At 41.0% G+C, this 23,634-nt stretch overlaps 1 protein-coding gene across 1 annotated transcript; it reads left to right on the top strand.

Annotated features, from left to right (window-relative positions):
- Positions 1–222: 222 nt before the first annotated feature.
- SSR1 (signal sequence receptor subunit 1) lies at positions 223–18,634 on the top strand. The gene is made up of 8 exons (XM_063130346.1): positions 223–439; positions 7,792–7,910; positions 9,305–9,392; positions 10,048–10,310; positions 11,499–11,575; positions 12,129–12,207; positions 13,270–13,363; positions 17,569–18,634. The coding sequence occupies exons 1-8, from the start codon at positions 352–354 to the stop codon at positions 17,634–17,636; spliced, it is 876 nt and encodes a 291-aa protein (XP_062986416.1). The 5' UTR covers positions 223–351; the 3' UTR covers positions 17,637–18,634.
- The last annotated feature ends 5,000 nt before the right edge of the window (positions 18,635–23,634 follow it).

The raw sequence follows: 23,634 nt of genomic DNA, 5'->3' as shown, positions 1-23,634 counted from the left end.
GCCTGTCAAGGAAAGGAAACGCGCGTTAAGAAGAATAGAGATAACAAACGTCCATTGATTACACGAGAGCTCGTGCACATGCGCATTTGAAGTGAATCGCCAGCATTCAAAGGAAGTCTGGGGGCGGGGGAAACAGAACTTAGAGTCACGTGACTCGCCTTCCCCCTTCCAGGGGAAGCCACGTCTGCTGTAACGTGGGGAGGAGTCAATGGGACGGCGTTATGGAGCCGTGACGTAATGGCGTCGCGGGGTTAGGAAGGCGGGACGTCGGCCGGATGGAAGCCTCTCGCCATTGCGTAGCGGCAGGAAAAAGTAGTAACTGCCGCCAAGGGCGCTACTTGGCCCGCTAACATGAGGAGATCCCTGCCCCAACTGCTGCTGCTCGTGCTCCTGGCCTTCCCCGCCGCCTTGCTTCTCGGCGGCGCCCGCAGTAGCCCAGGTGAGAGGAATTGAGGGAGAACCGACGCGGGTGCGCTCGCCGCCGCAGCTCTCGCTGGTCGCGTGCGTAGACGGCGGTTGCCGCGAGGGCGGAGGCTGTTCGTTAGTTTTTTGCATTTTTGAAATGGCAGCAGCGCGTGAGGTGGCTTCTTGCGGCGGTTCGGTTGGTGCGGGGCGGGAGGAGTTGCGGCTCCGCTCCGGTGCCTGCCTGCCTCTGTTCCTTTGGCAGAGGGGGCTACGCTGCTGGCGGCGCTCTCTCCCTCCTCCCCTCAGGGCTGACGTGTCAGTTTAGTTCGCTACTATCCCCCCCCCACACCTACCTCACCCACCCCGGTTATCCATATGATCGCGGGCAGCTTCCTTTATTCTTGCTAACCGTCTGAGGAACTGTTATAATATATAATGGCATTACAGCTGGGGGTTATGTAAGGGTTTTTTTAGGGTAGCCCACCCTCAGTGGGACCTGAGTGGAAAACTCAACCCCTTGTTGCAGTTCGTGCCTCGAAGTGGTACGTTGCCCAAGAGCCCGATGCTGCTGCTGCTGCTGCTGTGATTACTTATTACTTCCTTCGCAAAATCACGCGCAGTTCCTCGTAACTTGTAGTAGCTCAGCTTTGTCCTCTGACCCCACCTGAAGGCGTGCGAACCAACCGTGTCGCTGTACTGGCTTTGAAAGTGAGCAAAGCGACAGAAAAAACACCCAGCTACTCTTTAAAAAGAGCGAGAGTTGATAAAAATGCAAGCAGCTAACGGAAGCATAGGATTTCAAATGGTCATGATCAGGGAATACAACTTGTTGGATTGGTATTAAATACAACTTAATGAACTCCTTTCATCTTCGTGATGAAGTCATAATTAGTGCTGATTTGTAGGGTTTGCATTGTTTAGATTAAGGTGTTTTTAAAACAACAACAACAACCTTATAGTAACTGCTTAATTGGAACTAATTTCTGCCATATATGTTAAATCTATGGTGGAATGATTTTATAATAAAAGTTGTGTGGAGCCTGGAGATTGCTGACCTCAAAATTTGACATCAATATCTAGTAAAAATAATGCAGCTGTTCATCTGAAAATCAAGGTAGTGCTGTACATGTTTGCAGTTAGTGTCCCAGATATGATCAATGATAGGTTGGATTTCAAGAATCTCTCTTTAGAAGTATTGTAAAGAGGTTGCTGAAATAAATGACTTAGATCTAATTACTATGTTCAGTTCACCTAGAGCAGTGGTTCTCAACCTTCCTAATGCCGCGACCCTTTAATACAGTTCCTCATGTTGTGGTGACCCCCAACCATAAAATTATTTTCCTTGCTACTTCATAACTGCAATTTTGCTACTGTTATGAATCGTAATGTAAATATCTGATATGCAGGAAGTATTTTCATTGTTACAAATCAAACGTAATTAAAGCATAGTGATCACAAAAACAATATGTAATTATATATTGTGAAATATTTATTTCTAATTACAAATAAATGAAATGTCTTGGTTCCGAAGACCATCGGAAATATGTGTTTTCCGATGGTCTTAGGCGACCCCTGTGAAAGGGTCGTTCGACCCCCAAAGGGGTCCCGACCCACAGGTTGAGAACTGCTGACCTAGAGCTTATTCTTGGTTCCCCACAGTAAGTGTTCAGTTCAGTTTTTTAAGCGTGTGCCTAAAAAATGCAGTAACAGCATGTTTTCTTGATAATGATTGCTAACAAATGGATTGTACTGCCACTTACAAATAGTTTAGAAATTTTTGGACCCTTGGAACAGAGAACTTGCAAGGAAGTACCTTTCTCCACCCCATCTAGAGATAGAATGTTATCTGTATAATTGTGACCAATTTTGTACCTGGTAAATATGTTTACCGTTCAGGTAGTAAAAGCATGGCTTGCTTTCTTGATCTTTCAAATCCTTTGCAATAAGGATTCTAGTTTATGTTGGTGAGTGAGCAGAGAACTTGAGGAGGCAGTTGACCCTGGTCATGAAAAGATAGAATAGAAGTGTGGGAATTGTACATAGGCCTTTTAATTATATACAGCTGTGAACACTTTACTGGGTTGTCTCAGCAAGTTTTACACGTGGTAGCCATGACTGATTATTCAGGATTCAATGACACAGGTGGTGGTGTTCCTGGCAAGCATTATGTGTTTTAAAGGTATGTATTTCCCACTCAGACTTTTGCCTCTTCAAACTTCAAAGAGTACAGCCTACTCTTGACAGAGCTGTGGCGTTATTTTTAATTAAAACATACATCCATAATTCCAAACTCACGTGCAATATAGGAATTACAATAAATAAAAATCAAATGATAGTTGGAGGTTTCATATGTGGATACCATAGCTGCTGTGTGTTCCATACGTTCTATGTGGAAATAGCTCAAACTGTTCCAGCATATGCCTTATTCATGTCCTCATGGTGAATCTGCACAATTAACAGCATGAGAAAGGTGGATATCAAGACTGGAAAAAAGATTGCATCCAGTAGTTTATGAAGAGAGGGTATAGAATGCACAGTATCTGCAGCTATTCTTTGGATGTTTATATCATAAACTTTCTATTATAGTATATGATGTAAGAAAAGCCCCCCCCCTTCTAGTTCAGCACCATATTTCCCATAGTGCCCATAAGAAGCCCACAAGCATATCTCTCTCATTATTACTTCCCAGTAACTGGTATTTGTAGCATACTGCTTCTGGACCTAGATAGCACCATCATGACTAGTAACCATTAGTAGTTTTTGTCTCATTAAATGTATCTAACCTCCCTTTAAAACAATTGAGTGATATGACATCACCATATCATGTAGAAGTAAATTCCATAAGTGTGCAGAAGTACTTCCTTCCTTTTGTCTGCCCTGAGTCTCCTGGCAGTTTTATTCCGAGATCCAAAGATCTAATATGACAGGGAAGGGCAACCACTCCACACTTAACTGGTGGGGCAGATGATGTTGGAGAGGAGCCTTATACCCGAAGCCCACTCCACTCCCATAACGTTATTCACCCCAACCACTTAAAAATAATCCATGCAGAAAGAGAGGCATGAAGCTCCATACTTCTCTTTGCATGGAGAAAGGGACTCCACCTGGGCTTGCAGAACACAGGTCCTGTAACCCACCCACCCCAGCCAAGTACTTCTTTCCCTGCCACTCGCGTCCCAATCGGTACCTGCACCCTTTGGGGGGTGTATTAAGACCCAGTGGCATACAAGCTGGAGATTGTCCTCCCCTGTAATAGGGGAAGAAAGAAACTTCTATCCACTTTCTCCATTATGCATAAATGTATAAGCTACTATCCTGCCCCGAGACACCTTTTTTCGAAACTATAAAGCGAAAAACATCTGTCTTCATAGGGAAGGTATTCCAGTTCTTCTTTGCAATATCCTTTTTGAGATGGGGGTGGGGCAAGGATTGTTCACAGTATTCCAATTGTGGCTGCACCATAAATTAATTTAAGGTCTTTACAATACCAGCAGTTTTATTTTCATTCTGTTTTCTAATAATCTCTCGCATGGAATTTGTCGTCTTCCACAACTGTCAAACATTGAGCCAACATTTTAATTGATCTATCCATCAAACCCAAGATCTCTCTCTCCTGGTTAATCACCACCAGGTTAGACCCCCATCAGTGTCCTAATGAAATTAGGATTCTTTTTTGTCCTGTGTGCATCACTTTATACTTAATCTATATTTGTCAGTTTATTGCCCATTCATCCCATTTGAAGAGATACGTTTGGTTTTGTGGATTGTCCTTCTGATAATAACTACTTGGGTATCATTTCAGTTTACTAGCATTATGAAATTTCTCTCATTATAGTAAGCAAACTTCATGTCGAATTGATTTTTGGGTGTGTATCATTGTAGGTGGTTAATACTTCCATTTGTAGTTGTGTATGGACATATTGCATATGTCATGTTCCTTGGGTTTTGTGATCACTTGTTAATTAGATATCCCTTCTGGAGGTTTCATATCCTTCGCAGGATCTACACTACTGCTTTATAACAGTATTCACAACTGTTGTGGCCCATGACATATTCCATATACCATTTTCAAACCACTTTCAAAGTGTTGTATCCTGCTTGGTGTAGATCTGCCCCCAGTTCTCTTGTGCCTTTTGCTGCTGTTTTTATTGGGGGGAAAAGTCAAGCTTCTGATCAAATTTTGGTGTACATACTACTGATGTGCAACCCTTATTCACTTCTTTGGGAAGCATTTGTGTATGTATTCTATGCAAATTTAATTCATTTCATTGATGCATGTGCAACAGCAGTACATACTGTAGGGTGTGCTCATTATTTCCCAACTAGTTTGTCCAGCAAGTTATTCTGAGTGAGAATTGTAAAGGTAGTTCCACAGATTAATGCCAGTATATTGCCTTTATCTGTAATCACGGAAGATATTGTTTAGAGATGAATTTTGGCTAGTTAACATTTAGAGTGACTGTGCTCATATAACACAAAAATTCATATTCAAGATTGAGTGTGGGTGGTGGTTGAACCATGGTTTGTTGTATTGCATGAACCCATCCACGATAACAAAATGTAGTTTGTTAGTACGGCTGGGTTCACACAAAACAACAAATCATGGATCAGTGACAACCCATACTCAGCCTTCAGAGTGGGTTGTCATGTTGTGTGAATTCAGTCAGTATTGTACTTTTCAATATTACTTGTTCAAGACAACTGGATGGTAGCACTTCTGTTAATTGTTGGGGCTGAGTCTGGCTGCCTTAACAGATGTTAAATATACTCTCTCCCTTCCACTATGATGCCACATCATCATTCCTTCTAAAATGTATAGGAGAGATCAAGAAAGCTGGAAAACATCCAGTTGCATGGAAATTTTTTGAATGGCCTGCTAAGTACTTCAGTTGTGCTTGCTTTTTAAGGAAATTATTAAGGAATCTTCTACCCAAAAGTTGTCGAGATATCTTTAAATAGAATAGCTAAAGCCAGTTGGGAAATAAAGGAAAGAGTTTATATTCCCCCCCAAATATTTCCATTGCTTACATTTTTCATATTGTGAGCCTCAACTTCAAAACTTGTATGATTATTGTGATGTAAGAGGCCTGTTTTAACCCTCTTCCCAATAGATGGCTAAATTAAACCAATATGTTGATCTTAAGCTCTGAAATCATTTTAATTGAGGTAAAATAAAATGTCTGAGCTGTGCTTGTTTGATAGACAACTAAGACCTTTTCCTAATGTCTTAAGGGAAGAAGAAATTGTATTTCAGTTTCCCACCCTCAAAAAGAGGAGTTGCTTTTGCCTTTTATTTGGAAGACATATCCTGAACTCCTTTGTTGAACTTCTTGGGTGCATTACCATGCCCAGTTTTGGCAAATAGCTCTATCCACAGGACTGTGTGCTCTGATTGTATAACCTGATGTCGGTCTGCTGACACTTGCCAGATTTCTTGACAGAATTCTATTAGTGCTGTATTGTGGATGGACTTCAGTTGCCTTAGTGAGTTTCAGCTCCAGCTTTTGCCAGTAAATACCCATTGTGGCACGCTGCTTCCTCCCTTCAGTTCACTTCCTTATTTGAAGCAGTTCACAATTGCCCCAGTTACCTGCCAAGACCCAGTTCTGAGTATGTAACATTTCCAGAAACTTTGAAGACATGGGAATGTCCCCCCTGCCCTGACCTCAATTTCAGTCTTTCCAAACTGAAATATATGCAATACTACTTCCTTATTAATCCTAAACTATTTAAAGATCATGAAACAGCTATTGGGGTACGCCTCTCTCCTTCAGCATAATCCTATGCATGGTACTTGGAAGAAACTCTCTTTACATTCAGTGAGGCTTACTCCAAGGCAAATGTGCATTGGATTACAGCATTAGCCCCTGACCTTGGGGACAATTGCTTGTACCCTCCAAACTTTTAGAGGTGGGAGAGGGAAGCAGGGGCCGAATTTGGCAGCGGTTGGCCCCTGCCAAACATCCAGCCCCAACCTTTTTCTCCAGAGTTCAGAGGTAATGAGTGGATCATCTTCATTCAAAACAAAAACAGAGTGACTGGGGGGCATCTTTTGCACTATGTGTAGAGCATGCAAGTGGAGTTTAGATGCTCATGGCTTGGGAGGGTACAGATGGCTGGAAGAGATGGAGAGTTGAGGAAACTACAAGTATTTGTAGCTCAGGAACCCAAACCTCTCTACCCCCAACACACAGCATTATACATGCATACTCACAGACTTCTCGCCTTGTTCCTTCAGCAAAGCAGTAGCAGCCGTCGCTCCTCAGGCATTTCTCCACACACCTTAGCCAGCCTGTTTGTCTGCCTTCTTCCCCGTGCTCCCACTCCCAGGAAGACTGCAGTAATGGCTCTGTGGGCCTTTCCCCATGCTCCCCTCTCCCTCATTCCAAACTGGATGGCCTACTGTCTTTCTCCCTAGGCATCTGCCCCAGAAAGGCAACGGCTCTGCAGGCATTTTCCCAGTGGCTCTCCTCAACTCTGCAATAGTTGCCCCACTACTTTCCCCGCTCCCTGAAACTTATGAGGCAGCAGTGGTGATTGGCGCCTTATTCCCTTTTTGGAAGCATTCTTGGAAGGTGGCTGGATTTCAAACGAAAGTAACAACAAGGCTCAGCTGCTTCACTTTGTAGCAGGCCTGGTTTCTTAATAAACATAAACATCTGGTAGGGGGCCTTGCTAGTGCTGGAGATGCCAGTCTTCTGCTGACTGACCACCTTCCCAGGAACACCGATATGAGACTTTCACAGCTGTACACAGATGCCAGGGATGGAATCTATGGCCTTGTGCATGCAGAACATGTGCTCTACTCCTGAATGCTGGCCGTTTCAGCACTGTAGTGCTGGTTGGACAAACCTTGTTGCTGCTCCTAGTTTTTTGTAGGAAGTCTTTCAGTCTAATACGTTGCATTCTTAATTAGTAGTTATTGGGTCACAAAATAGACTGTAGGAATATAAGGTTTTGGAATTGCCAAGGGTGCCTGCCTGTATTGCCTTTAAAGTGGTAAGTGAACCATTAATACATTTATTATTTTTTCTACTCTTGGTATTAACAATGCAGTTAGGGAAGGAATACTTTGTATGGTGCCTAGTGCAATAGTAGATGCTATATAAAATACATTGACAACTGCTTTATAAACAGAATTAACTGTGGATTGTTCTGCACTGAGCACTTCTGTGTAAAATAAATGGTTACTTTTGAAACAATTTTAGTACTCCTTTCTAATGTTGTTACACAAGCTGTATTGATGCTTCCCAGTAGACAAGTTGTATGGTGTATTCATACTTCTCTAAACTGATAATGTAACTGCAATTGAAGCATTTGTAAGCAAAATTGAAAGTAATATTTTATGGGAAATATTTTACAACTTCTTTGCTTACTTGCCTCTAGGCTCTAGCTTCCTGGTGGCTGCTCAAGATGCCACAGAAGATGAGGAAGCAATAGAAGATACAGTAGTTGAAGATGAAGATGATGAAGCTGAAGTTGAAGAAGATGAACCTACAGAATTGGTAAATCTTCAAGGATGTTTTTCTATTCCACAAACTAATGTCTATCGCTACCGTCTTTAAAGCAAATAAGCTGTTATCAAGATGTTTCAGCTGCCCCAACACTAAATAGAACATAAAAGACAAATCTTTGCTAGATTAAACTAATTCATAAAATTAATAACACAACAAATGGATATAATACCAGCTTCAAATAGATAATTAACTTACTTTAGGTGATTGTCCTTAAAATGCATACAAGATATATGCAATCATGCAAAAAAGATCTAGTTGCTTCCATGTGTGTGTGCATGGGGGGAGGGGGGAACAGTGGGGTAAATTAAAACTAAAGTACATATACTCCAGACCCAAAAGTTATGAGTTTACATCGGCTGCAAGGCAAATAAAACCATCATTAAAGGTGTAATTGCATGAAACTGCATTAACAATGCATTCCTATGTATGTCTAATTAGAAGTAAGTCCCATTTAATTCACTTGGATTTACTCCCAGGTAAGTGTGTCTAGGATTACAGCCTAAAAGGTACTTGATAGAATTTTTTTCTTTTTCAAATATTTCAACTCAACTACTTTTGGCTATTTTGATTTATTTATACAGTGTGTTAAATTAACATGACTTTTTTTGCTTAGCAAATATGCAGAATCAGATGCCCATCGGTTTAAGGCATCAAACTTATTTCCAGAACCCCAGCTATTCATTGATGCAGGTTGTAGCTCAGTTTTGGAGAAACATTTAACGTTTTGCTCATCAGTTAAAACATAAGAATTGTGTTGGGAAAATGCTGTCTTTCAGTATTTGGAATGTGTGAAACTCTCATTGGTATTTTACCAGGATATTGTTCCTGAACTAAACAGGATAGATTTTCCATCTTGGCTAGTAGACCTAATCTTCTGCTTCAGGAACATCTGATAACATTTCTAATATTTGGAGTAGATTATAGGCCAAATTATTGTAAAATATGGAAATAGCCCTGGAAAAATACCAAGCTTTAGCTCATTCTTAAAAATTGATACTAATTGCTACAAATTACAAGTCCCCCCCCCCCCAATAGTGGCTTGGATCCAGCAATATGTTGGTGGAACGTGACTTCTCTGCCCTCCTTCTCCCCCTGGCACTCAAGCCTCTCCTCAGGAAGCCCTTGGGGGTGCTGCGAGAGGAGACAGGTCCGAAAGGTCCCATTCCACCAGCCCCTTCTGCCAGCGCAACTCTGCATCCAACCATTTTAGTTGCTGCTATTAGTAATATTAAATCTTAAGAAATCCTGAATGATTATTGGTGTGTGTGTATTTTTTGTTTTTTGTATGGAAATACTTTGAAGCGATGCTGACCTTATAATGTCTGGACATTTGTTGCTTCATTGTTCATCGAAGGCTTTTCAAAAACATTCTCTTGTATTAGACAGAAGAGAAAGAGGAAGAAGATCTATCGGGAGAACCCAAAGCATCACCTAGTGCGGATACAACTATTTTGTTTGTGAAAGGAGAAGGTAAATTATGGCTGTAATTCACATCAGGGCAGTACACTTTGGCTCAGTTCAGACAACATGTTTCTCAGCAGTGGTTTTAGAACTCCATGGTGGAGTTTTTACACCACTGTTGAGAAATGTGTTGTCTGGTAGGAGAACTCTGTGCAACGGTGGAGTTTTTTTGGAGAACACTCCACACAAAATATCCACGCTGTGCAAAAGAGAGTTGTGTGGTGGGCTCCATGGAGTTTTCTGTTGAGTTGACTTTTCCCACTGGCTACAGAGTTCTCTGGCAAGAGCACTGAAAGGACCAAGTGCTGCTCCAGGAGAGCTGCTGAGATTGGTTTTTTTGCAGCAATGGCTGATGAGATATCATCAGGAGGAGAGAGGGTAGAGAAACTGTCAATCAAACGTCGTGTTGGATTTTACTAAACTCCACGGTAGCCCACAGTCACACAACGGTGGACTTAGAACATGTTAGCATGTTGTGTGGGGAGTACCTCTTAAAAACTCAAAACTGTTGAGTGGAGTTTTCACACTGTTGACTAACGTGTTGTCTGAACTGAGCCTTTGTCAGTTGAGTCTCTTTTAATTAATGTTAAGATTTAAAAGTGCAACATCTTGTATATTGTGCACAAAATTGCATCTTAACCCTTTCCCTAATTTCCTTCCTTAGATTTTCCAGCCAACAACATTGTGAAGTTTTTAGTAGGCTTTACTAATAAGGGTACAGAAGACTTCATTGTAGAGTCTCTAGATGCTTCATTCCGGTACCCTCAAGATTACCAGTTTTTCATTCAGAATTTCACCGCTCTTCCTCTGAACACAGTTGTTCCACCACAGAGACAGGCGACTTTTGAATACTCATTTATACCTGCAGAGCCTATGGGTGGTCGTCCATTTGGACTGGTTATCAATCTGAATTACAAAGACCAAAATGTGAGTGGCAGTCTGGGTAGCTATATAGGAAGTGTAAAACTAGGTATTTGTTGGGCTTGGGTGGTTGATCTTCAAGTTCTGCTATAGTGCAGGATGATATTTCAAAGTTTGTGATAAAGTTTTTGGAATGAGACATTGACCTGGTTCGCATGGAACAACAGCCCATGGTTTAAACAACCTATATGTTCTGATGCATGAGCAGGAGAGAATAGGCATGCTGCCTCCTGGGCCGGATCTACACTACTGCTTTAAAGTGCTTTATAACTGTTATAAAGCGCTTTAAAGCAGTAGTGTAGATCCTGCCCTGGGCATCCACCACTTCTGCTTTTAATCAACAACCTATGATTTGCTCATTTATAGGTCATTGAGTGTGACATGCGAACCTGGATCAATGGAGTGTTTAGGGGATAAACAATCCAGTAGTTAACTGCTCTCTCCAGCTCATTCCAGCAGCCCATGGGTTGTTTAAACTATGGGCAGTCGTTCTATGTGAACAGGCCTACTATAGGCTGTGGCTTATGTCTTAAAGACTTGTTTGAATAGGAGTAGTCTTGTGGTTAGAAGAGCAGTGCATTTTAAAAAGCATATTTTTGCCTGCTGACTCTTTCCTCTACCCCACCCCACAGACTAGACTTCAGTATGTTTATATGTTCTGACACACATGTTTTATTTCTTGTTTGGACCAGAATTTGGCCTTTTTTTTCCTTCTTTTTTTTAGCAAACTATATTTAGGTTTTTTTCCTATTACCTACACACTCCCCCGGCCCCAACCAGTGTCAAAAGAAAGCTTTTTAAATTTCCAGTTGTCAGTCTAACTTCTCATGTTCAAAACATCTTTCTTAATCTGTAATCATAATTGTTTTGAGTTCTGGCTACAAGACAAGCTCCACTTTGAGTTGAAGTGTTGCTTCTTTTCCAGTTGGTGTGCACACAGTACTCACTCCTAGTAAAGTTTTTAAAATGGGTGTTGACAACCTGAGGCCTAGAAGTCATCCAATCATGTAGGCCAATAAATGCTGCTGTTCGTGATCTGCGACATGTGTTGAAAATATAGACAAGAACAAAAAGAGCTGGAGGCAAGGGCAGGGAATATAGTTCATCCCTAGAAACCTACAGTAATATTAGTGTCACCAACTGATAATCTGTTATCTTTGCCAGGTTTTAATCTTAGTGGGTGTTTCATTTTAGGGGAACTTCTTCCAGGATGCTGTGTTCAATCAAACTGTTACAATTATCGAAAAAGAAGATGGATTAGATGGTGAAACGTAAGATTAATTAATTGTTCTCTTAGCTGATTTTAGGATAGTAACTTAGCTTTTTTGAAGTGCTGTGAAAGACAAGAGGATGGGATGTATTTCGTTTCTGGCATGCAGCTCCATTAGCCACACATTTTATCAACAAAACTTCAGGATTTGCAGTAGTTGGAACTCTTCTTGATTTTTCGATCACTTAAATGTTGGGAGGGACAGTTGAGAGTCTTGCTGTCAGGATTGGAGACCTATTCCAGGGCCATTACCTAACAGAGAGCATAAACAACTTGTTCCTTTTTTCATTTATCTGAATACTCCTATAAATATTGATCTAGCTGAGCATTTGGCTATCCCAAGGTTATCTAGATAGTACTGGTGTCCCTTGATTCACCTGTGATTGGATAGTCTGGCTCCCTTCTATCCAGGCATGGATCCACAAATAATATTTCAGTTAATATTGGGAGGCCCTTGAGTCTCCTTTAAGCTGGTAAAGGTGTTCAGGGATAATATTTGTAGTTTTCCTCTGTTAAATGAGAATTTATTACATTTTTTCCTCTTTCTAAATAAGGATCTTTATGTATATGTTCCTTGGCGGACTTGGCCTGCTAGTCATTGTTGGTCTACACCAGCTGTTAGAATCTAGGAAGGTAAGTAATTGCTTCTGAGTATCTCCTTTCCTGTTTATAGAATGTTAATGTTTATTTCTGGGCCCAGGGGATGGTCCTATGTTGTCTCAAAAGCTAACTGGGTCTTTCATTGGGTGTGCACATTGTTTTAAACTCCTTGGAAGAAGGAGAAATCATGCCATATAGTTACATACTACTTTTCTGGAGGCAAGGCTTAAGGTGAGGCAGTTTACACAAAGATAAAACAACCATGCAATATACTGTAGACACTGGGTCAGTTTCTGTTTATCTCAGTAACCTGACTTGCACATCATTAACCATCTTTGGTGAACAAACCATGGGTTGCTGAAAATGCAGCAGGAAAAAGCATGCATGCTGATGCCCATACACACACCACTATAATAAACAACCCAGGGACGCTACATCCCTGGGTTGTTTATTGTAATCCAAGCCTAGAACTCTTGATTGTTGAGGGATGGGCAACCCAGAGTTTGAACCCATCAAGGGGTGTCCCTGGGTTATTTATCACAGTGGGGGTAAGTAGGAAACAGCCCATATGCTCTTCCCCACTGAATTTTCAACAAGTTGATGTTTTGTAAACCATGTCAATGAATATCTTCTCTATGCAGTGGTACTTGTAAATTGGAGTTAAGTGTTACTGTAATAGGAGGCATAGGACTATTTAAGCAGATCTTATTCACAATTAGTAGAGTGAAAAATGGCTAAAATCCGATTGTTCAGTGTTATGTAGTAATTTGTCAAGTTAGGTTTTTTTTTATCTTTTACCAATAAGATGCACACTGAATTATATATGGAACTAATGATATCCAGGCCACTAAGCACTGAAACGTTTGAAAGTTTTGGGTAAGACAGCAACTTTTGGTGCAAAGCTAAAACTGCTGCTAGGATCGTAAAAAACATACAAGTTGCATGACTTCAGCTAAATTCAGTAATTTGAAAACAAACTTTTAAAAAGTCTTTTCCTGCACTTGTGAGATGTATTTACTGTAAGATGTATTTATATGTTTTATTTACCTTTGAGAAAACATCAATTTTCTTTAATTTTGTTTCTAATACCTCCAGAGAAAAAGACCAGCTCAAAAGGTAGAGATGGGGACATCCAGTCAGAATGATGTTGACATGAGTTGGATTCCTCAAGAAACTTTAAACCAAATCAGTAAGTATCAAGACCAGTAGTCCAGAAATAATTTTTATAGCCACATTTAGAAATTAGAATGCTGTAATAGAAAACCTTCTAAATTTGTTTTCTAAATGGATTGGGTTGTTTGTCAGTGGATTTATTCAATAGCCGTTTCTCTAAAGCAGAACTAGAGTTCTCTGGCTAGTGATACTGTGTACTGATTTTTGTTGTTGTTGGGTTGGGGGTTGAGGAAGTTCCAGGGTTCTAAATTTTGCTTACTCAAAAATAAGTCCAAATATGTCGTTAGATCTGTTAAATGCTTGTGGACTTTTCTAACATCTTTGCTGTCTCTTCTGTTTCATTTTTCCTGTGGCTTCAGTGCAAAGTAGAAGAGGTGAGACAATCTTTATTGGGCTGAGGCTTCTAAAATACATATCTGTTCACTAATTAGGTTCCTCTGTATTGAATTCATATCTGTTTGGTGGCTGGTGTATTTCAAATAACTGCATGTGGTGGTAAAATAACATCAAGGTTTTGAGGATTTCACCAATATCTCTGTGAGCAAAAAGGCCAGATTAAATCCCCACTATTATTCAATCCTACAGATTGAATCCCACTTTATACATTAGCTGTCAAATCTATTTAAGGAGGTTGATGTTCAGATACGACACTGCAGAGGCCACCAGTGAGGGAGGAAGCAGCAGCCAGGCACCTCTCCACCATGCCTGGGTCCAGCTCCAGCTGAGAGCCCCCTCCCTCCTGCTACCAACTGTAACTGCAGAGGCCACCAGAGAGGGAGGAAGCAGCAGCCAGGCACCTCTCCACCGTGCCCGGGTCCAGCTCCAGCTGAGAGCCCCCTCCCTCCTGCTGTCACCTGTAACTGCTGAACTTTCCAACTAAGATTGTAGTGCCTGAGTTTGCTTTCCTTTTCCCCCTCCTCCTCCTCCCTCCCAATCCCCTTTCCTTTTGTGTCATGTCTTTTAGATTGTAAGCCTGTGGGCAGGGACTGTCAAGAAATACTTTTGTAAGCCGCCATGAGAGCCTTTTTTGGCTGAATGGCGGCATAAAAATCCTTAAATAAATAAATAAATAAATAAACTGTCTTGTTAACACAGTTCAGTCATCTAAAAGCCATACAATTTTGAGATATGCTTTCAACAGTGCATTCTAGATACTGTACCATGCCATTTGTATGGGATTGACTGCTGTGTTGTATTCAAAATGTCTCTATTTAAGGAATGACGCATGTATTAAGTGCTTCCATCTTGTCATTCACCTATTTCTGGTTAGGTGTAACTGGTTTATCGGTCACATCTAAGACAGAACCCTGCCTATAAGGGCAGGGGAACACTAAGCAATCTGTAGGAGAAAGGAAAAGTGATCTGCAATGGATGAGCCTAAACGTGATCAATAGAGTGGCGATATCCGAGATCCACTACGAAAAAAATTATTGGGCACTATTAAAATGTATGAACAGAGAAAAAGATTCATGACACTTGCCAATCACACTGGTTTTTGTCTAAGATGAATGCAATGTGTTAGGAAAGGAATACACATCATGACTAGTTAATAGCCAGAGTCCTTAAATACTATTAACTAGAAAAAAATAAATCGGACACTTTAAAAATGCCCGTTCATTGAATTTTTTTTGGTACAGTTAGGCAGCTTAAATCCCAATGAAGTAAATTGTATTTAAGTAGCCTAACTATGCCTGCAATCATATAACCACTTAGCTGGGCATAAATGTCATTCAGTTCAATGGAGTTTTCCTATAAGTAGACATGTCTAGGATTGGTCTATGTGTCCAGATTTGCTTTTAATCGAAAGAATGTATAAATGCTGGGATGGGCAAGGATCCTAAATCTGGAAGTGTCATGCTTATCCTAAAAACAATATAAAGGCATAACCACAAGTAGTATCAAAGTATCTGCATTTCAGCTACAACTGTACATTTTATTTCACAAGTGTTAGTCTCTACTTAATTTAGCCTCCATTCTTGAATTTCTGAACTTTGCAGTTTAGAACCCTAAGCCAAAGAGATGTTAACCTCCCCAGAGAAATGCAAGTCTTGCTACAAGCACCATGTACAGCACCGTGTACATTGATGGTGCTATATAAATAAATAATAATAATAATAATAAGACTTATTCTGAGTGAATCAAAGGGCTGTTAATCTAATGATATCTGTACTTACTCTTTATGAGGTAAAATACCTGTGATGCAATCTACTTCACACAACCTTAAGAGCATCAAGATGTCAGATTAACACAATTTAGAACAAGAAGCAACAATTTCTAAAGCTTGTTACAACCTTTCATATCTAATTTCCCAAAGTAAATATGAACAGTTCCTCTGTATTGCTAAAAACTAGGCAAATCCCTGGCAATTTTCAGAATGCATGCTGTAACATTTTAATTATTATTGTTTTATATCACTGGTTCCATATTGAAATAAAGGATATTCAGAACAGCAGTTTGGCAAATAAATTTATGATTTAGCTCTTGTAGGACTTTTAAAAGGGCTTTCAGATCGCTGTTTGGACTTGGTGCTTATACTTATTTATGGTTGGTAAATGGCAAATAACACTGGCCTTGAAGCCTCTAACACTGGGTGAATTGGTGATGTGGTGTAGAATATTCAATTACTCAGGGAACTAGAGAGCAGAATAGCTTGTATGGGGGAAAGTGGAGTTGTAAATTTGGCTGGGATTACTAATTCTCACAATGCCAGGCTTGGAACTGGGAAGAACGCCCAGGGGATAGTGAACCTAAGGGGTAGAGAGCTTGGGGGCAGCGGTACTGGATGTAGCAAAGTAGGAAATGCACCAAAAAAGAGAAACCTGATTAAAGGTTGATGGAGGATGAGACTAAAAGCAAAAGGATAGACAGATAGGCAAGGATGAGTTAGTGAGAAGGACCTATGAAGAAACTTCATAGCAGAAAGGGCTACCTACTATGGGGGTGCGGGAGGGGGATAGAACAGGAATAGCAAGGTTGAGCAAGAGATGAGAAGACTAAAGGAAATGGGTTAATTCAGACAGAGGGATTCAGACAGTCTGAGGAAATAATGGATGGTGGAGACATGGAGTTGATGAGAGGGGTTGGGGCAAACTCCAGGGCATAGAGATGAGAGGATCTGTGCAAATTCATATGAAGGCAGTGAAGTGGAAAAGGAGATGTAAAGGACTGTGGGCCAGGGAGTTGAGGGACGGTTTAGGGTTAATAGTTCTATAGTCTAGACCCCCATAGGGAAATTCTGCCAATGCTTTTACTGCAGTATTGTGAATTGATAAACTTAAGGGGCCACCCAAGGTTAAACAAAAGTTTCAGGGAATTGAGTTACACACTTTGGACATATTTGCATGACATAACAGCCCACTGTGGGTTCTTTAACTCAGTGTGAGGTTGCAGGGTGTGTGCGGCCAGCATTCTGAATATGCAACCCCTGCTCAGACATTGTCATTTTGTGCAAATTCAATGACTGTTGTTTAACCCTCAGATAACCCGCTTGCAGGATTCGCATGACTCAACAATCCCTGAGTGGGGGTTACATATGCAGTATGGCACCTGTGAATGCCATGGTTTGTGGTGGATCAAATAACCCACCGTGAGCTGTGTCGTGCGAAACCAGTCACTGACTTGAACTAACTAGCCATTACTTGTATTCAGACTTCTAGTCCTTATTCTAATTTTAAAAACATTTGGCTTTTGCAAAAATATATAGTAGTTTAAGGTGCCATAGTGTTTGCTACAAGAGACTAATGTGGCTACCCTTTTGGAATTACTAATTGAATACTTTTTATCCTTCCTATTTAGTGCAAATTATAATCTTACAGGTGATAAAACCCAAGCTTACGGATGTGAAAAGTATTTTTAGATCTAGCTGTCCTGAGCCACAGAGGGGAAATGGGACATAATATTTCCGTCATCTTGATAACAGCTGTGCAAGCTGGTACACTGCCATTCCTGTTTTACATTTAGGAACCGAAATTGAGCAAAAGCATCTTGCTCAGGGCCATCCAGCTGAGGTTGAAGGCTTTGGTCTCCCATTGTTTTTAGGATTACATAGGAAATAGTCCAGTTGTTGCATGTTCATAACCAAGAAAGCCCCTAAGATGCTTTCAGATCTGGCTCTTGCATGATAGTTCCTTAATTGGTTAAATAGTGTAATTTCTCTTCCCCACCCCACACGGTTTCAGTGAACTGGTCATGTTAGGTAACTCCTATTCTTCTTTCCTTCAGACAAAGCTTCACCAAGACGGTTGCCCCGCAAGAGGTCACAGAAGAGATCAGTGGGATCTGACGAGTAAATGTTGTTAGTACTGTCAGCCTTTACTAACCCAGCCATCCGACCCCTCCCTCTTGTTTTTGCTTGAATTGGGAGTTGTGCTGAGAAGCCATATTGACTGAGGAGAATGCTATGAAACATTTGGACTAAGCATATAGTTGTGTTCAGAGAACATTGCTAAAAATGCACTTCTTGTCCCTTTTAAAGAAACTTAATTAAGAATCATTGTGCTATCTGAAATGTGCCTTTAGAGTCTCTTCATAATGCTGATTTGTCATCTGCACGCCTTTGTTTCTGACTTTTTGTCTGAAATACAAATACATCGTTTCCTATCCTGTTCTGATTGTATCCTGTCATATAAGGTCTTTATGCATTTTCCTATCTATTACTCAGAGTCATTGATTTCATTCTTTGCTACATGTATGCAGCTACTTTTTAGTACGCATGTTGAATCTCTCATAAAGCACTGAGTCGCATTTTTGTGTAGCTAGTATTCTAAAGGCACAAGCAGGTGTAACTGCTTTTAGCAGTATTTTTTATTACATTGCTGCTGCTGTTTGACATAGAGCGCACACTGAGTCTGAGATCCCAAATATTCTTGCTTATGTGTCAAATAAGGGATTTCTACAGCAGCCGCACGTGTGAAGTATGGATTGTGTGCTCACGTCAGCATTGGTCATCCCCTTTTCGATTGCAATATAACTACATCTGTAACTGTTAGTACTTTGACTTTTGTCAACAGATCTGGTAATCGTAGCCAGATGAGTAACTCTTGAATGCTAGTTCAAATTGATATAATTGGGCCTCATCAATATAATTGTAGGGACTCTCCCACCAATCATGGATAGTAAAATGCGTTGAATTTCTTTGATAAAGCTGGATACAAGGTTTGACTTTCATGAAGGTGTTTTTGGGCAACAATTTACAAACTGTACAGCAGAATTGTGCTCTTCTGTTCCCATATTTGATTGTATACAAAACAAGTTCTAAAATTACAGTAAAAACATAAATTAAGTTTTATTTTTGAGTTTTGTGGTGCCTTTTCTCCTTTTTGAACTTCATTGGTTCCTATTTAGAGTTAGAACTACTTATTTCATGTTATGCCTAGAGGTAGAATCCATCTCTGCATTTCACTCTAAAGGAAATCCCAACTGGGAACTTAATTCCAGTATTAGCCTCCTGCTTGTCTTGCTGAGAACTGGACATTTATTTCATAATTTAAACTATTTAATACTGTCCTTCTTGGCTTAACGTGGATTGTCATGATGCAGATACTGTGTTAGTCTAAAGTGCAGTATCTGAAAGTAAGGAAGACTGGAAACCATAGTAATACAACACCTTTGAAGGCCTCTTTCTTGGAAGAAAATCTGATTCCTTTAAACCTCGCTGTGGATTGGAAAACAGTAATTCAGAATGTGAAATTCAGCTGTCATTTTATGTTGACTCCCTCTTTGCATCAGAAACTATTTAGTGTTTGTTCTCATGGGATGCATATCTGAGCCAAAATAAATGGAATACCTGCAAGCCATTTCACCACTAAATTTGAAGCCTAAAACCTGTCCTGACATTACTATATGGTTCCCTTTCACTAAAATAGTCCTTATGGAAGGGATAACTTGAGAGGATATTTTCCTCTTAGTTTCAGTTTACTAAACGGAGAGTTGGTCACAAAGACATCTTTTAATTACTTATATTGGTAATTCAAATGGTATTCTCCAAATATGCGTCATTTGTGAGTTACTTATTCTCTTAGTAAAATATTCGTTTAAAACAACTGAGGAAAGCAATCTGCTAATGAGGATTCTTGCTGGCCACATTCAACAAAGGTGACTATTGTAGGCAGATGTAAAGTTTAAGATGAGCTTCATCTCTGAAGGTGAGGGATCACTGGCTGTAAAGTGACTCTTTTTGCATTATGACTGGAGCTATGACTGGTTCCTTACTGTACTGTTTAGAAACTTGGAGTTGTGTCTAAACTTGATGTATTGATTGCTTACACTGTTTCATAACAAATTGCATTTGATTTGATCTGCACTTCTCTTCCAACACAAAAGGCTAATGTGATACAACCGCTGTAGCATCAGAACTCTGGTTATACCAAATAACATCTGCTCCGGTTATTTGGCTCTACTTACATTCTTAAAAGAGAAATTTCCATCTGTTAACTGAACGAACCACACTTCTCACACAAAAAGCCAGTAAATTTTCTCTATATTAACACATATCAGCATAATAGCAGATAAGTGTGTATACAGCACAATTGCTTGTCACTTGTGCCACAGCATGTTGACTCAGGATTTTCACTCTTGTAGTGTAAACAAGGTCTAAACTTGTATTTTAAACCAGTCATATCACATACAAGATGTTATTTTTTTAGTTTGAATTGCTACTCAGTTCCACTTCCCCCTTGGTATTGATTCTGGACGTTGCACATTTTAAATCCCCTTTGCTGTGTTCTATCATGCTGGTATCCAATTATCTCCTTTGGAAAACATACAATAAGGGTTTTCAATTGTTTAACTGGGACAAATGAGTATCGTATCTTTGTGGGGAGGGGGCAGATTTTGTGTAAAATTGATGAGTTGAGAAGGCAATAGTTTGTCTTAACTTTCAAATAACTGAAGTCCTAACTAAGTGAAGTTCGATCTTATTTGGCAATATGCCAGAAGAGCCTCTGCCTACCCAGCTAGCGTTTGATATAAAATGAAAATGAGGATTATAGTTTTTAGTGATTTCCACATTACTTAAGCTTTGGAGTACAGGCAGTTCTATGTTACACACATACCAAACACCTTATTCCCAACGAGGTGTTGTTCTCATAAACTGCTGAAAGGCTTGGAGGAGTGACAAAATCAATTGTTCAAACACTTTCCCCCAAGTGGAAGTGCTAACTTATTTTGTGTTCACAATTTTGAAAATAGTGATTGTTGATTAGGGATGATGAACCAGCAATAAAATAAAGTCAGCTTTAATGTATACCTGCATAGCAGAGCTGACCACAGCTATATCATTGCATGGATTCTGTACTTAATAATAATGTGGTCGGTTTTTCCCCAAGCACCGATCAAGGGAATGGATACTGTAGGTTCAACATTCTTCAGTTTTATGAAGGACGTAGCAAGTCCTCTTAAGGGCGCCAGAAACATGTACAACACTTTGCCAACTTGGTGCCTTCCAGATGTTTAGGGCTGCTACTGCCATCATTCCTGACAATTGGCTATGCTGGATATGGCTGGTTGGTAGTCCAGCAGAGCTGCAGGATAACACATTGAGGCAGATGTTGTACAGTTACAAAAGATTCCTGGAGCTATGTTAAAAATTGGATCTGAAGCTGAGTAAGTTCATTAAATAGCAGTTGTGTTAGTAACTGACAGCAATATTTTAAAGCATTTTACTCTGCTCTTTAGCCAAAAAGTCTCCCAGAACGTCTCACAAGTGGTCCCTGCCCTCGTACATCGAATATAAAATACATGACTCACAAGGAAAAAAGGATGGGGAGGGAGGAGGGGAAAAATCAAGTGCACGTACCAATTCTTAAAGTTAGTTCTTTATAACGACCCGCTGAGATGGAAACAGTTCAGGTAGCCTGATGGAATGGCTGCTGCTAAATAAAGGTTGAGAGGAAGCTGGTCTCTCAGTAGAGGTGATGGAGTAGTCCTCATCTTTTGCACTGCAGCTTGCTGGAATATTGCTCTATATCTGCTGCCTTTTGTTTTTCAGAGTGGAAAACAAGGAAAATACATATCGCACAAGAAAGTTGTCAGGATAGTTGAGTAACTACGTAGAGTAGCTATTGAATGTTAATACTCAAATAGCCTTAGTTTAGCAGTGAAGTTCTTAATTTCTGTCATAGCAATACAGCAAGAGAGTCATCAATGAATTAACAGTTCAGAAGTGAACTTATTGCTGGAATAAATTAATGCTTTTTGAGAGCATGCTTCATGTGTGTTGACAGGGTGGCTCGCGTGTTGTGAGAACATAACATCTCATCAAAATACCCTAATATTCTGGTGTACCGATCAGTAAAACTCCTTTCTGTTGACACAGATATGACACCTTATGTGTACCACAATGAAGTAGATGAGTTTTTCTCTACAGCAGGCCGGATAAAGATAGCAGGAAAATCTGCATGAGGAGTAGAGTTCAACGCATTTTCCTAGGTTCACCCCCTCCCCGGACTTCATTTTGGTTTCTGCTCTGGTGCCCTCCAGAGTTGGGTCAGTTTGAGGATTTTCTGGGAATCTTGTGCATTTGTTGAAGGTTCTGCAATTTGCGCATGTTTCTGAGCAATTTGTGGCAGAATTTGTGCAAATTGCAGACACACTTCCTGGAGTTCGGGAATTAGCCTGCAGCTTGGCTTGCAATTGAACATCGACTTGTATATGTCGCAGAACTGGGTCCAGGAGGTTGTAAATGCTTCCTTGAGAGAGGGAGTGGTGCGGCCTCTTTAAAAGAGGCGGCAATTAGACCACTCCTGAAGAAGCCTAATCTGGACCCGGAAGATGTTAACAACTACAGGCCGGTGGCTAATATCCCTTTCCTGGGCAAGGTGCTTGAGCGGGTGGTTGCAGGACAACTCCAGGCACTCTTGAATGAAACGGATTATCTAGATCCATTTCAATCGGGTTTCAGGCCTGGTTTTGGAACGGAAACTGCCTTGGTCGCCCTGTGGGATGACCTCTGTCGGGAGGGAGACAGGGGGAGTGCGACCCTGTTGGTTCTCCTAGACCTCTCAGCGGCCTTCGATACCATCGACCATGGTATCCTTCTGGATAGGTTGTCTGAGCTGGGAGTTGGAGGTACTGCGTTGCAGTGGTTCCGCTCCTACTTGGATGGCCGATTCCAGAAGGTGGTGCTGGGGGATTATTGCTCTGTGCCGTGGCACCTAAGCCACGGGGTTCCACAGGGCTCTATCTTATCCCCTATGCTGGTTAACATATACATGAAGCCGCTGGGGGAGGTTATCCGGAGATGTGGACTGAGGTGTCATCAATATGCGGATGATACCCAGCTCTACATTTCCTTTTCATCAAACCCAGGTGAGGCAGTGGCTGTTCTGAACCAGTGCCTGGGCACGGTAATGGACTGGATGAGGGCTAATAAACTGAAACTCAATCCAGACAAGACGGAGGTACTGTTAGCGGGTGGTTCTTCTGTCCGGCGAGGTGATGTTTGCCCTGTCCTGGACGGGGTTGCACTCCCCCTAAAGGATCAGGTCCGTAGTTTGGGGGTGCTCTTGGATCCAGAACTGTCACTTGAGGCACAGGTGAACTCAGTGGCAAAGAGCACCTTTTATCAGCTCAGGCTGATATACCAGCTGCGCCCTTATCTGGACAGAGATAGCCTAGCTACAGTTATCCATGCTCTGATAACCTCTCGTTTGGATTACTGCAATGCGTTATACGTGGGGCTGCCTTTGAAAACGGTCCGGAAACTTCAACTGATGCAAAACAGGGCAGCAAGGTTATTAACAGGGACTGGCTGGCGAGATCACATCACGCCAGTCCTTTTCCAGCTTCATTGGCTGCCAGTCCAGGTCCGGGCCCAATTCAAAGTGCTGGTATTGACATTTAAAGCCCTAAACGGTTTGGGGCCAGGTTATCTGAAGGAACGCCTCCTCCCATATGTACCTACCCGGATCTTAAGATCATCTACAGGGGCCCTTCTCCGTGAGCCCCTGCCAAAGGAAGTGAGGCAGGTGGCTACTAGGAGGAGGGCTTTCTCCGCTGTGGCACCCCGGTTGTGGAACGAGCTCCCCAGAGAGGTCCGCCTGGCGCCTACACTGTACTCCTTTCGTCGCCAGCTGAAGACCTTTTTATTCACTCAGTATTTTAACACTTAATTTTAACTTAAATTTAAATTTTACTGTTTTAACTCTGTATTTTAATCTTATATCAACTTTGCTGTGTGGTTTTATCCTGGTTGCGCTTTTTATACTGTATTTCGTAATTGTGTTTTAACCTGTTAATGTTTTACTGTGGTTTTAATTTTTGTGAACCGCCCAGAGAGCTTCGGCTATT

Source organism: Elgaria multicarinata, chromosome 7 (genome assembly GCF_023053635.1).
Source record: "Elgaria multicarinata webbii isolate HBS135686 ecotype San Diego chromosome 7, rElgMul1.1.pri, whole genome shotgun sequence".
Lineage (NCBI taxonomy): Eukaryota > Metazoa > Chordata > Lepidosauria > Squamata > Anguidae > Elgaria > Elgaria multicarinata.
The sequence above is the reverse complement of the archived record's forward strand: the minus strand, read 5'-3'. Positions and strand labels throughout refer to the sequence as shown.

What these genes read in the sequence shown, in the direction of transcription:
- SSR1 (XM_063130346.1), top strand. Translation starts at nt 352, where the DNA reads ATGAGGAGATCCCTGCCCCAACTGCTGCTGCTCGTGCTCCTGGCCTTC. An exon ending in TTTGTTTGTGAAAGGAGAAG is followed by an intron (nt 9,393 to 10,047) that starts GTAAATTATGGC and finishes TTCCTTCCTTAG; the next exon opens with ATTTTCCAGCCAACAACATT. An exon ending in AGCTGTTAGAATCTAGGAAG is followed by an intron (nt 12,208 to 13,269) that starts GTAAGTAATTGC and finishes TAATACCTCCAG; the next exon opens with AGAAAAAGACCAGCTCAAAA.